At 35.6% G+C, this 24,867-nt stretch overlaps 1 protein-coding gene across 1 annotated transcript in view; it reads left to right on the plus strand.

Moving 5' to 3' along the window:
* The window catches only part of LOC148118255 (uncharacterized), a 62,973-nt gene that overhangs the window by 7,818 nt on the left and 30,288 nt on the right, over positions 1-24,867 (plus strand). The window contains exons 4-9 of the mRNA XM_087901371.1: positions 1,140-1,246; positions 2,072-2,209; positions 4,113-4,174; positions 10,771-10,801; positions 12,318-12,390; positions 24,586-24,676. Of these exons, the coding sequence (XP_087757497.1) occupies positions 1,140-1,246; positions 2,072-2,209; positions 4,113-4,174; positions 10,771-10,801; positions 12,318-12,390; positions 24,586-24,676 (502 nt within the window). The remainder of the gene's footprint in view (positions 1-1,139; positions 1,247-2,071; positions 2,210-4,112; positions 4,175-10,770; positions 10,802-12,317; positions 12,391-24,585; positions 24,677-24,867) is intronic.

Here is a 24,867-nt window from a genome sequence, read left to right on the forward strand (position 1 = left end):
CCAGTAGGTTATCCAATCATAATGACCAGACACACACACACACACACACACACACACACACACACACACACACACACACACATATACATGAAAACACAGAGAGAGAGAGACAGATGGAAGAGGCAAAGAAACAAAGAGAGACAGGTACATGTAGAAATAGACTGGTAGATAAGCAACAAAAATTTGTTCATTGACGTGTATGTGTGTTACAGTAATGAAGATGTCCTGAATTTGAGAGGGAATTGTGTCACATGGGATAGTTGAAAGAGTGAGGAGTTAGACTATGTCTTATGTAGGAAATTAATCCAACAAATAATTTAAATAAAAACATTTTGTAAAGGATGTATTTTATTTTCTAAATGCTAAGACAGTTTTCTACTTTTAAAAGGAGAGAGTTCATTTCAAGTAAATAGTCAAACTTTGTTTGAGGTCTTGCTCATTTTAACTTTGTTACATTGGTAACCTGTTCTGATCAAGAGGCTGGCATTGTTACCCTGGTCCCTTCTTCAATGGAGAATCAAGAGAGCTTCCTCTGTGTCCTCAGCAAATTCCATGCCATTACAATGCTCTGAGATTTACGTCTCTTCAACAACTTCTGCCATTGCTAATCTTTGCTCCACAGAAGATTTGGCAAAAACTCCTTCAAAAACTAGTTTTAAAATACTGGAAAATTCCATTTATCATAATTCTTAATCAAATTTTTCTGTTGGGAAATGGAACATCTGCCCCATAAGTGTCTGGAAAATTAGGAGAACTTCTGACTTAGAGAATAATGTTTTCCTCATTTATGCAATTAAGGTTTGAACATCTTTGCTACTGTGTGTTGGTTTGGTCTCTTCAGATCAATTCTCTGGGGACATTGATATGACCCCAAAATACCACGATACATTCCATGACAAAAACCAAAGCTTCATGGGTTTCACATGAGCTTTGGAATGGGCTGGAGGATGTGTGACATCTGTAGGCAGGGCTGGAGTATTACAATCTTGAGGAACATGAGAATGTGCATAAAGCTGAGGAGGAAAAGACAATTGCTGTCAAGTCTATGGTAAACATTATGCTTCCAGGGTTACGTACATGATTTTTAGTTCAGCTATAGAATATGAAATACTGTGAATGGTTAATTGATATCATTACAGGATGGGCTTACCCCTCTGATGTTGGCACTCCAAGAAAGGAAACTCCTAATTGCAGAATTCCTAATCACACACGGGGCAAATATTCATGTACGTGATGGTCATCAAAGGTACTGTATTTTGATTTTTTAAAACACTATTTATGTTTTAAAATAGTCTAGAATAGTAAAAATCATTGACTTCAAAAGTATTAAAAGAATATACCAGAAAATGTCAACAAAAAAATCAGTTGCATATCTGAAAAATATCTATTTCATAAACGTTTATAGGAAAAAGTGATATATAGTCAGGTTCATATTCCCTGTTGTAACGGGATGTTTTTTACCTTAATTTTTTATTTTGATTGTCATATGATCTTATATGAGTTGATAGAGGTTGCATCCGGTTTTACATTTACAACATCAGTTGCAAATTTTTCCAGTTTGCAATCACAAAACCTTGTGAACACTTTTAAAGTTCCAAATGCTTTTTGGTGGTGAGCAACATGAATTGTAGTTATAAAGTTATGCGGCATGATATTAGTGTCAGTATTTGAAAACACTCATTATTTTTACCATTAAAGTTATTTGATAATTATATTACTATTTTCATGCAAGTGGAAATTCCTATTTATCAGTGAATTAGACTAAGAAAGGAAATGACATTCGTCATATAAATATTTCTATTTTTCTGAGAAATGGTCTCCACACAGTTATTCACCACAAACAACTTAAAATAGGAATCCTGCTGTATAAATTACCAGAAGGGGGCAACAAACTTTCATGCTTGTTTTCTCCTTTTAGCTTTGGAAATACTTTATGAATCTTAACTCTGTGCTTTCATGGTGCTTAAATATACTTCGTTAATGGTCAGTTATACACATGAAGACCTTATAGAGATTTGGTAAAATATATAAAGTCACTGTTTAAATGGTTTAATCATCTCTGTCATTCTAGAACAACACTAATGTATGGAGTTAAGTGGGATTGTCAAGACATTGTTGAGCTTTTATTGAAGAGAGGTGTTGACCACACCTTAAGGGATGAATTCAGATGGAGTGCACTGCAGTATGCTGATGTGGGGAAACGCAAAGTGTAAGTAAGAAAGTTAAAGTGCTAAATGAAGCTGTATGTAGGCATGAAATATATATATATATATACCAATGTCATATTTTAACAAGCTGTGAGTTCATTATTTTAATACTTTTGGATTGGGAGCATTTTAGTCAACTCGACTTCCCATGGGACAGGCAAAGGGATGGATTGATCAGAAAAAGCAATGGATGCAGGAGACTGTCTCAAGGCTGAGGTTACCCAACAACCCTACATGGACATGGTCCCTCAGTACAAGGAAATAAAAACTCTTACATATATCAGTTGGGTGTGGCAGACATGAGGAAAACTTAGAAAGCACCTATTCATGGGAATTAGGTGATTATGTCTGTGCTGTGTTGTTTATGAAACTTCACTATCAGGTTTCACCTACTGATTATGATTTCTGTGTCTCTATCATAATAATCATGGAGCCGTGAGAGCTGTGTAGTCCACATGCTCATGAGTTTGTAAATTCAGGCTTTCTCCTAATATAACATAGTGTGCTCTGGCAGGTGGGATTCTTAAGGTTCCCCAAAGCCATTGCTAGTTATCTGAACCTTATCATGTATCCAAAATATTCCAGTATCTCCAGCATGGTACTTTGGAGAAGGCTTTCTTTGAAGTCATTAAACAGGTTTATGGATAAACTAATTATCACACGAGTTCAAACACTTGCAGCAGAAGACAGATTCTCTCTCTCTTTTTAGTACTCTGTATGCAAGGGCGCCCTCACATCAGCCTCTGCCCACAATCTGTGTGTGTGACAGAGCTCTAGCTCCCTCCTTAGGGAATGTGAAAGGGAGTGATTGGTACCAAGTGCTTCTTCCCTATCAAGGAACATTTTAAAACCCTTGAGTTTGTACCTCAAGAGTTCAGGATAAACCAAAACTCTTCCTCAGAAGATAGACACTGAGTATAACTCTCTGAATCTAAATTGCATTAGCTCTATTTAATAACTAAATCTCATCACAGCTCATGAGTATACTTAATGCGTTTATTAAAGATGATTTTATTCTCTTCTGTATGTGATTTGTATGAGTTTTTACTCAAGATAACATTAAACCATTCTTCCTTTCCTAAGTATGTCATTTAAGGAAATGTTTGCTTTTATGCATTTTCCATAAGTATAATTAGATCATTTCCCCACCTCCCCGTCTTCCGTCCCGCACTCCCCATGCTCAAGCATCTTTCAGGTTCCCTTAAATCTCAAATTGATAAAATTGATAGTCTCCTCTTCCCATGTTCTGTAAGCATGGAGATTCAGGATCATTATGACAAAACTCAACTCCGTGTTTCTCTTCTTGGCCAAAAGAAGACCAGCAAAAGAACTGTGTCTTGGACTTCATTAGTCTTCTCACGTTGGGTCTACTTTTCAGTTCAGTAATACCAATTTCTGAATTCATCAGCATTTGATGATAGGGCCATTCATGAATTATATAATGGTTTTCATTTAGGATTCTAATGAGTTCAAGATTGAGAAGTAAATAGAATACTACTTTACTAGTTTCGTGTCTGTTTTTAGTTGGTGAAATTTTCATAGTTACCTGGTAAACTAAAGTGGTAAAATCCTGAGTTTTGGAAGTCCAAGTTGGAGCTTAAGTAAACACTGTCCCTGAATAAGCCGACTTAGGACTTTTTCCAATATCAGGACATCCTGTTGAGACAATCTAGATGATTTGAACTATAATGCTCTTGACTCAACACCATTTCACTTTGTACTTTCCCTCAAAAATGGGAAACTTTTATGAAAACCTTTCTAGATCTCTATATATGAAGTATATGTCCAAATGACCTGACACGATTGCTCATAATTTATAAAATATTCTTGAATATTCACTATCCTGATTAATAGTTTCCTATCCGTATTTACCTTTTTTGCTACAACCATTTCTGTATGTGGCAGAAAGAGGCTGATTTTCAACCATGTGGACTCACTCCTCTCAAGAACACACAACACCTTCATAGGTAAGTATTCTTGTAGTTTTCTTCTCTGTAGTCATTTCTTAGATTAAAAGTGTTGGATTCAGAATTTTTGATTCTATGTAAATCAGCATTGTTTGTATATGCCCAAGAGTGGTTTAATTGGACCTTGAGGTAGATCTTTAAACAGCTTCCTGAAAACAGCCATATAGCTTTCCATAATGGCTCTATATAAGTTTGTATTTCCAGCAGCAGTGGATGAGTGATCCCCTTACCCTATGTCTTCAAAGAGCCGATTTTATTTATCAAATGCATTTTAATTATGATATAATTATTTCATGTTCTCCTTTCCTTTCTTCTTTCCAGCTATTCCTAGGCAGTTTTAAAACCAGTGTCTATTGAAGTCTGAATTATTTAGGAAATAGTTGTATGAAAATGTGTTTTATAATACATTTATCAGTTTTGCACTGGAATTGTATACTCATATGTAGAAATATTTTAAAATTACCATTTTCTGATGAGAAACCTGCCTCTATTCAACACCAGTACATTTTAGTATACATTATACATTTTTATTCTAAAAATATTAATATATTGTATATTTCCTTAATAGTACACTATATTAGAATTCTTCATTTTATTTATTTATTTAATCTTATGTATGAGGGTTTGCCTTCAGGTACATCAGGCATGTATACCATGCTCATGTCTGGTTCTTGTGACACTTAGAAGATCCTGTTGTATTCTGTGGAAATGGAGTCACAGATGATTGTAAAGTACCACATAGATTCTGGGAACTAAACCCACGTTCTCTCAAAGAGCAACATGTGCTGTTAACTTCTAAGTTGTCTTTTCAGCCATCACACACATTATACTCCTATAAAGAACACATTTTTGTTCCACAGTATGAATGAGTTTATTGCAGTAAGTGAGCATGACTGTTCTGTTATACATATCACAGAAAATCTGATTTGTACAATAAAATAAGACAAAATATTAAATCATCTCATGACTTCCTTTCCTATGTATGTTGTTTTATGCATTTTAACTAAAGTATAATTACGTCACTTCCCCACTTCCTCTTCTTCCCTCCAGCACTCACCATGCTCAGGCTTCTTCCATGTTATCTCAAATCTCAGATTGATAAAATTTATAGTCTCTTATTCCCTTGTTATTGGTATGTGCACACACACACACACACACACACACACACTTGGTCTCTGTCGAACTTTGTTTTATATTCACTTGTAGATTCTGGTAATAGTCTGTTTGCTATAAAGAAGAGAAGATTCTTGTGCGTGAGTCTGTGGATCATCTTTATCTTCTTAGAAAAACAGCTCTTGGTTCTTTGTATTGTTTTCATTTACTTTATTTCTGCTTTATTTTTTATTATTCTTTGTCATCTTCTGTTTAGGTGCTTGTTTGTTCTTGCTTTTCCAAATTCTTGAGTTGCATCACTAGGCCATTTATTTGTATAAATGCATACTAGAGTTTCATTTGCTGTCAATTTTAACTTTTATTATCCAATGGTCATAAGGAATACATGGCATTTTTCAATTTTCTGCACTTTTTAAGGTTTCCTTTCTCTCTAGACATATGTTCTACTTAAAACAACCCTCTATGAGCTGCTGGGTGAATTAAATATTATTTGACGTTTAGGTGGAATATTATTTTAAGTATCTGTTAGGTTCTTGAATGAGGATATCACTTAGTTCTGAGGTTTCTTCATTTATATTTTCTCTTTATACCCATTTATTGAAAAAATGATATTTGAAATAATCTGTTATTATTGAATCTGTATTGATCTGTGCCTTTCATTCCAGTAGATTTTTCTTATGAAATTGGGTGCACCCAAATTTGATAAGTGTGTATATATGTTAAGTTTTCAAATTTTTCTTAATTGACACTTTAATGAGTATGAAGTACACATTTGTCTTTCCTAATTAATTTTAGTATGATAACTATATTCCAGATATTATAACAGCAATCCCTGCTTGCTTCCTGATATTATTTTCTTATAAAACTGTGTGTACATTCATTATAAGATAGTACCTGACTATAAAACTAAGATGAGCTTTTGTGTAGACAATAGATATTTGGATTTTGTTCCTTAATTTGTTTAGGTAGCCTTTGTCTTTTGATAGGAGTGATTGGAATGTTGAGGCCATTACTATTTGAAAGCTGTGCCTCAACTGGAATATTTTCTTTCCTTTCTGTTTTTTGATGCTCAGTGTCCTTTGTATTTCCTTAAATCGTCCCTTTGTTTGTTTCCTTTCTGAAAGTCTCCTCTTACACTTCTTCCTCTCTTCAGTTAGAAGTGTTGACTCGGTAGAGTCTGTTTAGAATTTTTTTGTTTGATATGACTGTTTTAGGTTGCTGGTATCATGCAAAATTTTTGTTTCTCCTTCAGCTAAGGCAGACAGTTTCACTGGGCACATGAGTACTGGTTGCCATACATGGTCCTTTAATATTTAATGTTCATTACTTCAGGCTCTTCTGGTTTTCAGAGTTCCATTTGATAACCAGCGGTTGCTCAGGTCACTTTTCATTTCTCAATGATTTGAATGTTCTCTTTACTTGTATCTTTCAATATTTTTACTAGTCCTATATTTTGGAGGTTTTACTACCATATACTTTGTAGTCTTCTGATCTTGTCTGATTGGGATTTTGTTTAATTCTCATTTCAGTATGTGTATATCTTGCCTTACTTGGGTGAAAAAGATGTATGAAAAATGTGATATTTTCATAAATCTGGTCTATGATATTGATGTAGAATTCTTTTTCCTCATTTATGAATATATAATTCAAAGATTTAATCCGTTGAAGATATCTCAAATTTTGTGCCTAATCCTTTAGCGTGCCTTTTTATTTTTTCATATTATTTGATAATTTTGTCTAAATTTTCTACTTTTTATTCACATCCTCATATTCTGTCTTTTATTTGACTCATTAGATTGGTAAGACTTTCTGATTTTTCTAATTGGGATGTTGAAGCTTTCAGTAGTATCTTTATTTCAGCCAGTGTTCTGAATCTAGTTCTTTGTGTATGATGATGGACCCAAAGGGAAAGCATGAGGGGACAGAAAGGGGAATAAGTGACTTAGCCATCCAAGATCATGATCAAAGAGAGGGTCACAGCATTGGGTCTGGAACAAGCTTGTTGGCTTCTAGAGAAAATGAAGTAGCAATCTAGTCAGAAAAGGTATCTGGGAAAAAAATGGAAACCATACTTGAATTTCTAAAGCAAGACATGTGGTGTTAAAGAGAGAAGCAGGGCATAGTGGCGTGGGACAATGAAGAAGAGGCTTACCCAGCAATGGAGACTCACAAACCAAGAGGGTTGTAAGCTGGGATCTGGGTTTATAGATGGCATTGGTTGGGGCAAAGGTGTAGAGAGACTTAATCAAGAATGATGGCAAACAAACCTAAAATAATTGTAATTTTGTATTTTGACAAATATATCATTTATTAATACTAAAATGTTTAAAAACATGGTATTACCCCTTGCTCTTCTATATGGTAGTGATAGGGTTCCTAAATGTATAACTAAAAAATTAATATTTCTATCTGTGAGGTATTGAACCCAAGGTTTCATTTTTAAGAGGAAGGGGCTATATGCATCTGCTATTCCAATGACACTATTTTCCTTTTTCTTTATCATCAAAAATAAGGTGAACTTTTCCATGATATAAAATTCTTATTTCTTTAGATATCTCATTCTTAAGAGGGGTGGACAGAAGTGGTTACATGTTTTGCAACATACCTCTAACTAGATCTTCCTGCTCTGTGTTGACATATAGACTTTTGAGCTCTGAAAGTCAATCTAAAGTGATCATAGTTTTCTAAACTGCAGTCAAGTCTCTCACATGAGTTTTCCATGTGCAATAACCTTTAGAATGTGAATACTGTAGGTGATGCAAAAAATGAACCTCTGCTTTTTATGAAAAAGAAAAGTTGAAGTCAGTCTAACCATGCCAGATTTAAATTCTGTTTTTGTTGTGAGTGATATCTGTGGTGTATATCAGTAAATATGAAGTGAGCCATACACCAGAGAATACTTGACTATTGATCCCAAACCAATTTTATTATTCAATCCATTTTTATAAGACAGGGGCTCTATCACTTGGGAACATATTCAGTCTTCATTTTTCTATAGGAAGGGTAATATCGATAGTATCCCATGTGTTTTCTTTCTTCTTTGATATAAAAGGAGAACTAGTTTCCTTTTCTTTCTTTTTTTGATGGAAATATATACATATATATTGATGAATATGAATATATATATATTCATTCATTTTTCTCTTTCCTTTTTATTTAAATTTTCTCTTTTTATTGTTTTTATTGAGCTATACATTTTGCTCCACTCCCCGGTCTTCATCACCTACCTTCTCCTACCCTTTCCCATGACCACCACATTCTCAATTTACTCAGGAGACCTTGTCTTTTTCTCCTTTCTATTTAAATCCATGTATGTCTCTCGTTGGGTACTTTTTGTTGTCTAGGTTCTCTGAAGTTATGTTTTTTCTTTGCTTCATGTCTGAAAGTCACTTATGAGTGAATACATATTATATATGTCTTTCTGAGTTAACTCACTCAATTTGCTTTTTCCCCCTAGATCCATCCAGTTGCCTGCAAATTTCAAGATGTCATTAATTTTTACCACTGTGTAGTACTCCATTGTGTAAATGTTCCACATTTTCTTTATCCATTCTTCAGTTTGTTTCCAGGTTCTAGCCATTATGAACAATGTGCTATGAACATAGTTGACATTTTCTTGTGGCTTGATTGAACATCCTTTGGTTATATACCTAACAGTGGTATTGACATGTCTTGAAGTAGACTGTTTCTAATTTTGTGAGAAATTGCCATACTGATTTCCAAAGCAGTTGTACAAGTTTTCACACCCACAAGCAATGGAGGTACATTCCCCTCGCCCCATATCATTGAGGCAAGTACATATATTGTCCAGTACAATCTGTGATCAGTATTTTTGAACTTGTCCATTCTGACAGATATGAGGTGTAATTTCAAAGTTTTTTAGCTTTGCATTTCTCTGAGGGTTAAGGATGTTGAGCATTTCCTTAAGTGTCTTTTTGCCTTTTGTGATTCATCTGTTGAGAGTTCTCTGTTTAGTTCTGCACCCCAATTTTTTATTGAATTATTTGTTCTTTTGATGTCAAGTTTCTTGAGTTTTTTGTATATTTTGGAGATCAGTCCTCTGTTTGATGTGGGGTTGGTGAAGATCTTTTCCCAATCTGTAGGCTACCATTTTGTCTTGTTGGCAATGTCTTTTGCTTTAAAGAAGCTTCTCGGTTTCAGGAGTTCTCATTTATTTATTGTTGCTCTCAATGTCTGTGTTATTTGGATTATATTTAGGAAGTAGTCTCCCATGCCAAAGCATTCAAGTGTACTTGCCACTTTCTCTTCTATAAGGTTCACTGTGGTTTGTTTTATATAGCAGTCTTTGACCCATTTGGACTTGAGCTTTGTGCAGGGCAATAGATAGGGTTCTATTTGCATTCTTTGACATCTTGACGTCCACATTATGCTAGGATCATTTGCTGAATATGCTTTCTTTTTTCCATTTTATATTTTTAGCTTCTTTGTCAAAAATTAGGTGTTCATAGGTGTGTGGATTGATATCCAGGTCTTCGATTCAATTTCATTGGTCCTCCTGTCTATTTTTATGGCAATACCAGGCTGTTTTTAGTACTGTAGCTCTATAGTAGAGTTTAAAGTCAGGAATTGTGATGCTTCAAGAAGTGGAAAAATAGTTTTCTGTCCCAGTAGAAAGACATTGAGCGAGTTATTAAGTGATATATATGTGCATATCTACATATGTAGTTATAGTTTTATAACAAACCTCCATAGTGACTTTCTCAGGCCTATCCTTCCCAGTACTGTATATGAGAAATGTGCAGAATAGATACTGTATTCAGGAGATGATTTAACCAGTGGTTATGTCCACGGGTGATGACAATAGCAATTGAGGTTTTACCTCATTGAATCATAGGTAAGAATGGGAATTACAGTCAGATCTAAAATAGCTCATCACGACCTTACCTCAGAGGCAACCAGAGAGGGCAGGCAGCATTGATTCTACCTCTCTTTTTACCTCTGACCTTTCTTTTCTGATACATTGCAAGTCTTTAGGAGAAACATTGTCCAGGTATATTTCCATCATTTTAGAGAAGATTGAAAGTTATGATGATCACTGATTCAGGTTCTCTCTGATATACTGTTCAATCCCTACCTGAAGAAGTGCACCCTTTTATCTGGGAAAGACTTGTTATGTCATAATAAAATACTTATGCTATCTTCAGATTAATTATACTATCATTATTCCAGAAAATTAGTCTCTTTGCTACTTATTTATGACAGGCACTTATCTGAGTAATGGCCAGCTTTGTCCTTGGTTGGAATTGTTGTCAGTGTACATGGCCACCTACTTTACGGTATCAAATGCTAATTTCTTTCATTCTTTTACTCAAAGTAAAAGGGTCCAAAAGAGATGAAGATTTCCTGATGCATTTGGTATATTTCAGTACTATAGATATTAATTTATCCAAGAAGATTCTTTATTTATAAATATTATAGTTTATAGACTAACTTACTGATTTTTGCTATTGATTCAATCATAGGAAATCAACCTACGGACATCTTTTCAACAGGGTAAGATTTTAAGGTCTTTGAACATGAATATTAAATTGTAACTAGAACCAAGGGAAAGAAAACTAGTGTTTGCTGAATTCACTAGATTCCATCTGATTCAATTAATGTACATAATGTATTAATATAATCACATGTTTAATGGATTTATATACTTATGACTAAGTGTCTTACCACTTTAGCAGAGGACATCTAGAGAGCTTTATTAATTCCATGATCTCTTAGTTAACAAATTTCCAACTCATAACTGAACTGTCAACCTATTCATTCTCTTCCTCCTCTGACTATGTTGAGTTGGTCACACATAGAATGCCAGTTTTCTTATGACTCAATTCTGGGTTAGAGTTTTCCTGAGAAACATACCCATAACTCCATAGCTTGTGTTAACCTTTTGAAAGTTGCTGGTAGACACTACATGAGTACATTGTACTACTGTCAAAGATTAGAGGGGAAAACCTTTCATAACTATGGCCATTGTGCCATAGTTTTGAAAGGAGCAAGAAGAGAGAAGGCTTATAAGAATGGTAGTGCATGTCCACCTTCACCAAGTTCTGTTTATCACATTGAGCATCTTTTTAAAGGACATTTTTAGCTTATGTATTCTTTTTCTTCAAATTACTGGACCTCCTGAGTGAGGAAGGTTTTTTCTTTTTGTCAAGTCTTTGTTTCCCTGTGACTTTACGCACCTTGAAATTTTTATTGTACATTTATCTTTCTTCATGTTTCTGGATGTGTAGTTTAGAATTTTTATCTGCCAGATGTTGCTTATTGTTTTACTAGAGAATCCCAGATCTCAAAAAAAAAAAAATCTGAGCACAGCAACCTAGATTCACCATTGTATGAAAGTAGTTATTTTTATGGAGAAGGTTTTTAAGTGCTTGGAAGTTTTGAAATAAGACTGCACCATGGAGGAATCACAACTGAGTTATTTATATTGCAATCTTTCACGCCCCTGTAAAAACATCCCTAACCTCGATTTATGTATTTGTTTGCTTGCTTATAACTTTAGTGGTCAAGGATTTTACATGTTTTTCATGACTTCATTAGTTGTTTTACAATGAACGGATATGATGGTTTCCTTTTAAAGATTATTTTCCATGCTGAGTAATGAAGGTTTCCATTTATTAGTTACACAGCCTGGTGCTTTGTTAATAGAGTAGAATGAGGGCATTTTGTTATTTTGCTTTATTTGGGGCTATTATTTTTATTTAAATTAATGGTGAAAGAGTATGTGAGCAATTGATTGTAATTTGTGTGCAAGCATCAGGGCAGACAGTTTTTAAAACAAACGATTTTGAGGTTCCAGAAATAGATTGACTGACACTATTTGATGTAGAGGACTCTTTCTTAACAAACAGAGATTAGGGGAAGTGGAGGCAGAAAGTAGCAACTGAACAAATTTTATAAACCAGATGTGTAATAACAATAGAAATACCATTTACTATTGTAATAACTAAACAATTGTGAAAAAGTGTTTGATCACTACTCACATATTTTGCTGTGTACTTTTGCTTGGAAGATATCACTTCAATTCGGAGTCCCCGATTTCTATGTGTTCAAGAACTGAGGACAGAGTTAATTTTGAAACTCAGGTAATCACAGCTTTTTTTGAGATAAATTATTGTGCTGAATTTCTCCTTTGTGGAGTTTGACAAGTTAGAACATAGCAGTTGTCAAATGTTATCAATTTAGATGGACAATTGAAGAGAATTTTAATAAATTTATGACAGTATTAATGTATTGACTGTTAAAAAGCCCAAAACTTAATAAACACCTTAAGATAATGAAGCCAAAATGAGATAAGTATCCACAGAAAAATTATTTTTGTATGGTATAACTACAGTGATGGGAATTTAATCTTTCAGAATATTTGAACAAAAAACAGTAGTGGTTTGATTTTTATTTCTCATAGCATGACTTTGATAATTTTTAGGCTCCTCTAAATATGTGGACTAGTCTGTTTTGTTACTTTAAATATCTCATCAATAGCTCATATTTCAAAACCATGTATCAAAGAGGACAGAAATTAGCATTACTTAAAGTTTTTTGTCAAAAATCTTTTGCTTATGATACTAACTTTTAAAGAGTTTTCTGTGTCTTGATACTTCATTTAGAAAAAAAATACTAAAGTCTGCAAAATTTAAAAATTCAGTATCTCTCTCTCAAAGTTAGCATAATGATAGCTTTTCATTATTTGCTTTCATGATATGTGAGAGCCAGACATCATGGCACACACTCTTTATCCTTGAATTCAGACAACAGAGGCAGGTTTAACATTCCATGAGTTCCAGTACTGCCTGAACATAATGAGTTCCATCTCAGGTTTGCAGTGGATATATAATGAGGTACAAAAGAGAATGCTTTACAGCTCTTGATATACTTGCACAAGTTTGCATGTCCTTCAGCAAGGAACAAATGTTTCCCTTTCCTTGCATCAGTCCCAGATGAGCTGTCATTTATTTTATTGATCTTGGCCATTGTGACTTAGGTAAAATGAAATTCAAAGTGGCTTAGATTTACATTTCTTTGATGACTAAGTATGTTGAAAATTTCCTGAAGAATTTTTCAGCCCTTTGTGTTCCATATTTTGAGAACTCTGCTTAGATCTGCACCCTGTTTTTAAAATGTGAAGTGACTTAGTTCTTGGTGGTTTGGATGCTAATTCCCCTATCAGATATATAATTGGCAATGGTCTATTCATTCTCTATACTGCCACTTTGTTTGCATGGTGCTGTCCTTTACTTTCCAGCTTCGTGAGGTTCCAATAGCTTCTTTGGGTCTTAATGCCCATGCTATTGCTATCTGGTACAGAGCTCATTGCCTGAAATAGAAAAGCTTTTTTCCAGACATTTTTTTCCTTCTCAATCAGAGTTTATGGTCTTATGTTAAAGCCCTTGATACATTTGCAATTGAAATGCATGCAAGGTGATATATATGGATCATTTTAGATCTTCTATGTGCAGCCATCCAGTTTGACCTGAACCATTTGTGGAAGATGCTGTAGCCACATAGAATTCTTCAGACATAACAGGCTATGGACAAGGCCATTAGTCACAGTCCACAAGCTAATAGAAAGAGTCTATTGCTTAAGAAACCACATAACAATTCATTTTACATAGAAAAGATGGATTGGTGCTCATCTAGAATTCCCACACCTGCCAACAAGTGTTCATGAGCTGGAAGGTGCACTTCATTCTACCAGAGGAGAAATATAATCATAATTATCACCAGCTACAACCCTGTGACATACAACAGTAACCTTCCAGCAACATATGCTGGTCCCATAGCAACACACATGTTATGGGTGTAACAAATCACATTTTGGTTGGATATAAGGACTGCATGAAATGGAATACAAACCTGCTACTCTTAAAGAGGCCATGAACTTGTAATTAGAAGGGAGTATGGCCCTACATGCAAACTTAATACTACCATACTGCTAAAGGAATATAACAAGAAATCAAGTATTATCACTAAACCCATAATCATTGCTTTGCCCAATCCTTATCAGAGAAGTTTTCTCTTGCAGGAGTGGGAAATCAACACAGAGACCAACAACTGATCAAAATGCAGAGAGTGAGAGACTTTAGAGTACCTAGTGATGAACTGGATTTTTTTCCTTATTTATTTATTTAAAGAATTTCCACTTCCTCCCCTCCTCCCAATACCTTCCCGCTCCCCCCACTCCCTCTCCTCCTCCCTCACCATTCCCAAGAGCAGTCAGGGTTTCCTGCCCTGTAGGAAATCCATGTTCCACCCCCTCCCTCCAGGTCCAGGAAGGTGAGCATCCAAACAGATCAGGAACCCAAAAAGTCAGTCTTTGCAGACGAAACAAGACCCAGTGCCATTGTCAATGGCTTCTCAGTCAGCCCCCATGTCAGCCACATTCAGAGAATCCGGTTTGATCACATGCTCGTTCAGTCCCAGTCCAGCTGGCCTTGTTGAGCTCTCATTCGATCAGTCTCCTTGTATCAGTGGGTGAACGCACCCTTCGCGGTCCTGACTTCCTTTTTCATGTTCTCCTTCCTTCTGCTCTTCATTTGGATCTTGGGGGCTCAGTCCAGTGCTCCAGTGTGGGTCTCCATCTCTATCTTCATTCATTGTTGGATGAAGGTTCCCTCTGGTTCTGCTTTCCTTGCTCACGATCTCCCTCCCTCTGCTTCTCATTTGGACCTAGGGAGTTAAGTCCATGTTCCAATATGTGTCTCTGTCTCTATTTCCATCCTTCACCATATGAAGTTTCTGTGGTGACATGCAAAATATTCACCAGTATGGTTATGGGCCAAGGCCAGTTCAGGAACCCTCTCCTCTGCAGCCCAAGGAACAATCTGGGGACCTCCCCTTGGGCCTGGGAACCCCTCCAGAATCAAGTCTCTTGCAAACCCTAAAATGGCTCCCTTAGTTGAGATATAAACTTCCCTGCTCCCATAACCATCCTTCCTCCCTCCCATCCTCCCATTCCCCCAATCCATCCCCAATCCTCCCCCTCTCCCCTCTCCCTAACCATCTCCCCTTACTTCCACCCCGCGCCGTGCACTCAAGTTTGCCTGGCATTCTTGTCTACTTCTAATCTCCAGGAGGATAACTATATGATTTTATTCAGGTTCACCTTCTTGTTTAGCTTCTCTAGGAACACGAATTACAGGCTCAAAGACCTTTAACTATGGCTAGAATCCACTTATGAGTGAGTACATACCATATTCCTCTTTTTGGGTCTGGGTTACCTCACTCAGTAAAGCGTTTTCTATTTCCATCCATTTGCATGCAAAATTCAAGATGTCATTGTTTTTTACCGCTGAGTAAAACTCTAATGTATATATGTTCCACACCTTTTTAAACCATTCTTCTATTGAGGGACACCTAGGTTGTTTCCAGGTTCTGGCTATTACAAATAGTGCAGCTATGAACATAGTTGAACAAATACTTTTGTAGTATGATAGGGCATCTCTTGGGTATATTCCCAAGAGTGGAATTGCTGGGTCCTGAAGTAGGTTGACTCCCAGTTTCCTGAGAAACCGCCACTCTGATTTCCACAGTGGCTGCACAAGTTTGCATTCCCACCAACAATGGATGAGTGTTCCCCTCACTCCACATCCTCTCCAGCATAGGCTATCGTTGGTGTTTTTGAGTTTAGCTATTCTGACAGGTGTAAGATGATATCTCAAAGTGGTTTTGATTTGCATTTCCCTGATCACTAAGGAGGTTGAGCATGACCTTAAGTGTCTTTTGGCCATTCAAAGTTCATCTGTTGTGAATTCTCTGTTCAGTTCAGTACCCCATTTTTTAATTCGGTTAATTAGAGTTTTAGTGTCTAGTTTCTTGAGTTCTTTGTATATTTTGGAGATCAGACCTTTGTCTGATGAGGGGTTTGTGAAGATCTTCTCCCAGTCCGAAGGTAGCCTTTTTGTCTTACTGACAGAGTCCTTTGCTTTACAGAAGCTTCTCAGTTTCAGTAGGTCCCATTTATTCATTAATTCTCTGATTGTCTGTGCTACTGGGGTTCTACTTAGGAAGTGGTCTCCTGTGCCTATATCTTGTAGACTACTTCCCACTTTCTCTTCTATCAGGTTCAAAGTTGACAGATTAATGTTGATGTCTTTAATCCATTTGGATTTGAGTTTTGTGCATGGTGATAGATACGGATCTACTTTCATTCTTCTACAGGTTGACATCCAGTTATGCCAGAACCATTTGTTAAAGATGCTTTCCTTCTTCCATTGTTTACCTTTGGCTCCCTTGTCGAAAATTAGGTGTTCATAGGTTTGTGGGTTAATATCCGTGTCTTCTATTCGATTCCATAGGTCGACTTCTCTCTTCTTATGCCAATACCAAGCTGTTGTCAATACTGTAGCTCTGTAATAGAGTTTGAAGTCAGGGATGGTAATACCTCCAGAAGTTCCTTTATTGTATAAGATTGTTTTGGCTATCCTGGGTTTTTTGTTTTTCCATATAAACTTGATTATTGTTCTCTCAAGGTCTGTGAAGAAGTTTGATGGGATTTTAATGGGGATTGCATTGAATATATAGATTGCTTTTGGTAGAATTGCCATTTTTACTATGTTGATTCTCCTAATCCAAGAGCAGGGGAGGTCTTTCCACTTTCTGGTATCCTCCTCAATTTCTTTCTTCAAAGACTTAAAGTTCTTATCAAATAGGTCTTTCACTTCCTTGGTTAGAGTAATCCCAAGATATTTTATGCTATTTGTGGCTATCGTGAAAGGTGATGTTTCTCTTATTTCCCTCTCTGCTTCTTTATCCTTTTTTGTATGGTAGGGTAAGTGATATTTTGGAGTTGATCTTGTATCCTGCCACGTTACTAAAAGTGTTTATCAGCTGTAGGAGTTCTTTGGTAGAGTTTTTGGGGTCGCTTATGTACACTATCATATCGTCTGCAAGTAATGAGAGTTTAACTTCATCCTTTCCAATTCGAAACCCCTTGATCCCTTTATGTTGTCTTATAGTTATTGCTAGAACTTCAACCACTATATTGAAGAAGTATGGAGAGAGTGGACAGCCTTGTCGTGTTCCTGATTGTAGTGGAAAGGCTTTGAGTTTCTCTCCATTCAATTTGATGATAGCTATCGGTTTGTTATATATTTCTTTTATTATATTTAGGTGTGATCTTTCTGTCCCCTGTCTCTCCAACACCTTTATCATAAATGGGTGTTGAATATGTCAAATGCTTTTTCAGCATCCAATGAAATAATCATATGTTTTTTTTCTTTCAGTTTATTTATATGATGGATTACATTGATAGATTTGCGTATGTTGAACCAGCCATGCCTCTCTTGGATGAAGCCTACTTGATCATAATGGATAATTTTCCTAATGTGTTCTTGGATTCAGTTTGCCAGTATTTTACTGAGAATTTTCACGTCGATGTTCATGAGTGAGACTGGCCTGTAATTCTCTTTCTTGGTTGTGTCTTTGTGTGGTTTTGGTATCAGGGTAACTGTAGCTTCATAAAAAGAGTTTGGCAATAATTCTTCTGTTTCTATATTGTGGAATACATTAAGGAGTATAGGTATTAGCTCTTCCTGGAAGTTCTGGTAGAATTTTGCATTGAAACCATCTGGTCCTGGGCTTTTTTTGGTAGGGAGATTTTTGATAACAGCTTCTAATTCTTCGCGACTAACAGGTCTATTTAGATTGTTCACCTGTTCTTGGTTCAACTTTGGTATATGATGCTTATCTAAAAAAATGTCCATTTCTTTTACATTTTCCAACTTTGTGGCATATAAACTTTTGTAGTAAGATCTGATGATTCTCTGAATTTCCTCTGTGTCTGTGGTTATGTCCCCCTTTTCATTTCTGATCTTATTAATTTGCATGTTCTCTCTCTGCCGTTTGATTAGTTTGGATAGGTGTTTGTCGATCTTGTTGATTTTCTCCAAGAACCAGCTTTTTGTTTCATTGATTCTTGGATTGTTTTCTGTGTTTCTCTTTTGTTGATTTCAGCCCTCACTTTGATTATTTCCAGTCTTCTCGTCCTCCTGGGTGAATCAGCTTCTTTTTTTTCTAGAGCTTTTAGGTGTGCTGTTAAGTCTCCAATGTGTGCTTTCTCCGTTTTCTTTAATTGGGCACTTAGTGCTATGAACTTTCCTCTTAGCACTGCTTTCATAGTGTCCCATAGGTTTGAGTATGTTGTGTCTTTATTTTCATTAAATTCAAGGAAGACTTTAATTTCTTTCTTTATTTCTTCCTTGACCCAGGGGTGATTTAGTAGTTGACTGTTCAACTTCCATGAGTTTGTTGGCTTCCTGTGGGTAGCATTGTTGTTGAATTCTAACTTTAATCTATGGTGATTTGACAAGACACAGGTGGTTTTTAATTTTCTTTTGTATCTGTGGCTGTTTGCTTTGTTACCGAGTATGTGGTCAATTTTTGAGAAGGTTCCATGAGCTGCAGACAAGAAGGTATATTCTTTCCTATTTTGGTGGAATGTTCCTTAGATGTCTGTTAAGTCCATTTGATTCAATACCTCCAATAATTCTCTTATTTCTCTGTTAGGTTTCTGTCTGATTGACCTGTCCATTGGTGAGAGAGGTGTGTTGAAGTCTCCTACTATTAGTGTGAGTGGTTTGATGACTGACTGTCTTGAGTTCTAGAAGAGTTTCTTTTACATATGTGGGTGCTTTTATATTAGGGTCAGAGTATTTATTTTCTATATGGTGTCTTCATAATCTGAAATTTGTTCTTCTATCTCTTGTATTCTATTGGTTATGCTTGTTCCTGAAGTCTCTGTTTGTTTACCTAGATTTTCCAGCTGGCCCTCGGTTTGTGTTTTCTTCATTGCCTCCATTTCAGTTTTCAATTCTTGAACTGATTCCATTACCTGTTTGATTGTTTTTTCTTGGTTTCCCAGGGTATTGTTTACGAATTTACTCATCTCTTCAAACTTTTTGTTATATTTCTCTTCTATTTCTTTACTCATTTCTTCCATCTTTTTGTTATATTTCTCTTCTATTTCTTTAAGTGAGTTATTCCTACCCTGTTTAAGAGACTCTATTGCTTTCATAATGACACTGTTTTCCATTTCTTCCGAAATAGGGTGTTCAAGTCCTTCTGTCGTAAGATCGCTGGGATCTGGTGTTTTCATGTTGTTTTTCAGATTGTTGGAGGAATTCTTGCCTTGGCACCTGCCCATCTCTTCCTTCAGATGCTCTCCAATGGTTCTTCCCTCTGCCGGGTCTTCTGCTACAGGATTAGTGCCCCTTGCTGGCCAGGAATCACTTTGCCTGCAGTCCTACCTTGCTGCAGGCAGGCTATTAAAACAAAGGAACTCCCTCCCGTTTGCACTCACCACCCCATCCTGGCGGTGCCCACACAGGCTGAATTGGAGGATTTTATGCCCTGATAAAGGGAGAGAGGAAGAGAAGGGGTTCCTGGCTGAAAGCGGGGATGGGGTAGGAGGAGAGAGGGTTTCTGAACTGGATGTTTTAATTAAACCTGAAGCTTCAAGTTCACCTTTTGTATAATAAAGGAAGTGGGATGATTCTAAGGGGCAGTGGTTATGGAAAAGGTCAAGGAAACAGTGTCATCCATGAAAGACATGACCAAGACCAATGAACATATGAGCTCAGAGACTGTGTCAGTACACAGTTGACCTGCACAGGTCCTGTTCAAGCAAGGTCCCAGCACTGAGAGTTGGTAGAGGACACAGGTTGCTACTCATTACCAGGATACTCTTTGCAATTGATACCTGTTGGCAAAAGAAAATTTAGCCTTCTACTGGTAGTATCACTGGGTGATGTGTGACTCCCCTCACCATGTTCTGAATACCATTGATTAATGAAAAAAGAAGCTGCTTTGGCCTGTGATAGGGCAAAATAGAGCTAGGCAAGAAAACTAAACTGAATGCTGGGAGAAAGAAGGCAGAGTCAAAGACACCATGTAGCTTCCAGAGGAGATGAGTGTCATGTGGCAATACACAGATTAATAAAAATGGGTTAATTTAAGATTTAAGAGGTAGACATCTAAGATATTGGAAAGCAGTGATTTAATAAATATAGTTTCTGTGATTATTTTGGGTCTGGGCAGCTAGGAACAAACAAGAAGGCTCCACCAACAAATTGATGCCAACATGGGTAACTACATCCACACAAAAACCTAAGAAAGCTTGAAAAGGAATTCTACACACACACACACACACACACACACACATACACACACACACACACACGTACACACACACAGATTTTAGCACAGTTTTTGGTAGCCACAATTTTTTCCTATGGCCTCACTGTGAGTAAGGGTGCTACTGCTCCATTAAGAGAGGTGTAGTAAAAATGTCTGGCTTCTTTAAAAACAATGTCTTCCTGGTTCACCAGCACAAATGGCTCTGACAATTTCAGGAGGCCTAGCTATGGAACATTTAAATGGGGTTTGTGAGCAGAGTACTACAACTTGCTTAACTGCAACATAGACCCACTGTGCCTGAAAATGGGACAATGGGCCTGTCATCTGCCATGTTTGACTGGACAGAGCCAACAGGCAACACTGCTTAGTATAAAAAAGATGCTCCTGGTCAAAAAATAATTAGAGATATGCAAGTAAAACAGATACACACAGAAATAAACCTCTAAAGGGGTAAGAGTGTATTTCATAAAATGTGTGTAGGCTTGAGAGAGAGAAGAAAAAGAGTATAGAGTTATAAATGAAAAGAAATAGTTTTAAAAATAAAACAAAATCTTTAAGAGACAGAGTACAGAGAATCATAGATTAAAGGAGTAAAGAAAAGCAAGCCATGTAAAGATGAAAAATACAGAGAGTATAGATTATGTATATTATTGTGTTTTTTTTTAAATTTTTGACTGTGAATGAGCTAAATACCAAGAGACATTTCATTGTACAGGTTACTCAGCTAAACCAACATATATATTTTAAAGGTATCTTGACTTCAAAATACAGTCTAAGAATATGTTGCTTTGAAAAAGAGGTTCTGCTTCTGTTTCCACAGAGGATGAGAACCTGTGGATTCCTTCCAGGCTAATGTGGTTTGATAGACCAAGACCCCAAAAGATCTCTGTAAACACCTAAAATTAATTCTCCCAACAAAAATTAGGAGGCAGTTTGGAGAGAACTACACTCAAATTTCCTAAATTATATATATATATATATATATATATATATATATATATATATATATATATAAAGGGAGATACGCTATAGAGATGAACACGTTGCCTTAGTATGGATCTTAGTTTATTGATACAAATTTAAGGTCAATTTTGTTGTATGTATATTTCTGCTATCGATTAAGGTATTGTGTTTGTACAGCTCATTTTAAAATGTAATGTGTAATAAACACATGTTGAAAGATAGTCATGTCCATCTTGTAGTCATGTTTGTTAGTTAGATGTACAGAGATATATTTCAGATGACCAGATATTCTTCAAACCTTTCAAAGACTAATAGAATATGGCATTTAAAATGTTTCAAGAGTTTAAGACTTTTCATGACAATGAGAAACATCTGCTCCTGGCAACCTTAATCTACTTCAAAAAAAATAATGGGCATCAAAAAGGCTCCTTATAGAGTTTGTTAGCATTTGGACAAGAAACTGCCTTTGTCTGTACTGCTTGATGTTATGCTGTATGAACTGAACATGAGTATTCCCAGAAAAATGACTGATGAACTTGAGTAAAGAAAGTAAGATAGTTCTTCAGGGTTCCTGCTTCATGAAAGAGTCTGTCAGACATTCTGCAGGAGACAGAAGGAAGCAACTGATGGACTTTGCCATTATAAGGCAGAACAGATCTTCAAATTTCCTGCTTCATGATAAAGTCTGCCAGATACTCTTGCCTGTAGTTTAAAAATGGATGCCACAATAATACAGAAGAACCTTGGGTGTCTGTCCCAAAATGTCTCTATCAAGTCTAGAGTTATGGAAGTTGTTTACAAAGCACTTCCTGTTAACTTAGATAATATTATATCCTTCTTGAGTCTTTGATGGAATTGAAGAATAGATATTTACAATTATAATTTTCCTTAGTTTTAATAAAAATAAAGTCTATAAATATAGTAATTATAATTTTGTTTGGTACCTGTTTTTTATATGTAATTTTACTATGCTAAAGTTAAAACCTTCCTCTTTATTTAGACAGAAAAGGAGAGGTGATTTTTGATTCCTGTCAGTGTGCTGTGAATACTTTTAGTTAATGAATGGAGAAGCCACTTTGTCCTGTGATAGGGCAGAATAGAGCTAGGCAGGAAAACTTAACTGAATGCTGGAAGAAAGAAGGCAGAGTCAGAGAGATGCCCATGTAATTGCTGGAAAGGATAGATGCTAGAACCTTGCTAGTAGGCCATGACCTCGTGGTGATGCACAGATTCATTAAAATGGGTTAATTTAAGATGTAAGAAATAGTCAATAAGAAACCTAAGTTAATAGACCAAGCAGTGCTGTGGTTATAGATTCTGTGTAATTCTTTTGGGTCTGGGAGGTCAGGAAATGCAGGAGCAGCCTCCACTAACAACTGAGTAAGTCAAACACACTCAAGAACAGACACTATGACCAGCAGTAGTAGATCAACACAAAGCAAACACTGTTGGATTTTGTGATTGTGGTATCAGTGGGGGCTGTTGTTTTTTGTTGTAGCATTTTTGTCTATTGGTTATAAGTGTACTTTCAATTTGGGTATAGATTTAAGAGAGAAAGATTATGAACTTGGATGTGTAGGAATATAGGAAACAATCTAGAAGACATTGGATTGGGAAATATCAAAATATAGTGTACATGTAAACTTTTTAAAGCACAACTGAAGGAAAACTCTTCAGATATTTGAAGTATACATGGTTTGCACCAATTATATCCAGTTCTAGAAACAGGCCCCTGGTACCTAATTTCAATTTCATCTTATTTTGCACTTAGAATCTTTATCCTCAAATTCTTTGCAACATATTTAACATTTCAAGTTTTAAAAAAAATGTGCTCATTTAAATCTCAAGCATCACTGTGAGATCCAGGAATTTAGGCATCCTGATTCTGGGTGTACTAGATCACCTGTGATTATGGTGTACAGGTTTCTTCCCTTTGTTTTGTTAATTATTGAGTCAGCTTTGGAGTTAGTGAATTCAATCAAATTCTCTACCATTCAACCATACATGCTGTCCTTCTAGGCTTATTGTGAGTAGCTATACATAAATTCTTTAAGGTTGATTTCAGGATACAGTCAATATAGAGTTTTTTAAATTGATTTCTTAATTGATTTTATGAATGTTAGGGGCAGACTGACATGTATTTCAACAGTATTTGAAGATTTACAAATCCTCCACTGTCATAATGACATTGATGTTTCATAACAGATTCTTTCTTTTTAAGGCTACCAGTTCATGTGACTTAAATATAATATGATAACAATCAATGTTATGTTATTTCATTGTTATGATATTTAAAGACTAGGAAATCTGGTTGAATTTTAAATTGTCTTTCCAACCTCATATTGATGCATTAAAAAGGGTCAGTGTATAATTACAAAAGGATATCTCCTCTCCTATTGTCAAGTATAAGTAAGTACCTGGATGATTCCAGACATCAAGTAAATATTCTGATGCTTTCCTTCATATTGATGCTTGTTATGCTCTAATGATACCCTCTCTTCACTGTGGAAGAATTTATGATTTTATTGAATGTTTTATAGAAATATGTTTTATAGAAACAAAAAAGATCCACTGATTCCTTTAAAATTTTGTGAAACTATTTTTCTGTATCTCTAATTTTTTAAACACAGTATTTTTGCTTTTTAATTTTCTAAATCTATTTTTTCTCTCTAAAATTTGACAAAAGTATTTTTGCTTTGTATATCCTACTTTTTGTAAAATAAACTGATTCTAAAATAATTCAGTTTTTCTCCCCATAGCATAGTCTTTATTTTATCACTCTAAGCTTCTTATACTTGTTCTAAATTTATTTTATTAAAGAATTGTTCTTAAAATAAAGCACTTTATTATAGAAAGGACACATCATGATTATTTAAATATGTTTTGTAAAGGTATGTTTCAGTTTTGGTTAGGAATATAAGTTCCATTTCATGAGTTTAGTTCCTTGTTGAATTCTATAGATGAGCATTCTCTATTTCTGCTTCCAGCCTTGGTTTTTAGCATATGTGATTATATGAAAGAAACAGGCAGGTTGATCAAAAAACGTGATAAGCTTAGCTATGAAAATATTCTGATTTTGAAATATTCTCTTATTTTTAACTTTAATTGAATTCACAACAAATTTAATTTAATTGAAATTCAGCTATGTTGTCATTATTATGTTTCATTATTGTTACGAATTTTAGCAAGACATTCCTGAGAATATTCTGCAAAATGGTACAGATGACTTCCAAACAATGGCTTCCAAACAACATGAAAATACAGAAGCACAAGAAGGTAATGCACACACTTATCTTGTAGGATCATTGATCACAGGCTTAAAACATGGAGACAGATATTTTAGCCAAATAGAATAGCCTAGTATGTTTCCATATGGTTTTCATGTAGACTTTTAGTAAATTCTACATCTCCATATTCCCACTTTGCCTTCCTCTCTTCCATTGCCCTTCTTATTTGATCCTCATAAT

The sequence above is a fragment of the Myodes glareolus genome, chromosome 24, assembly GCF_982192425.1.
Source record: "Myodes glareolus chromosome 24, mMyoGla1.1, whole genome shotgun sequence".
NCBI classification, from domain to species: Eukaryota; Metazoa; Chordata; class Mammalia; order Rodentia; family Cricetidae; genus Myodes; species Myodes glareolus.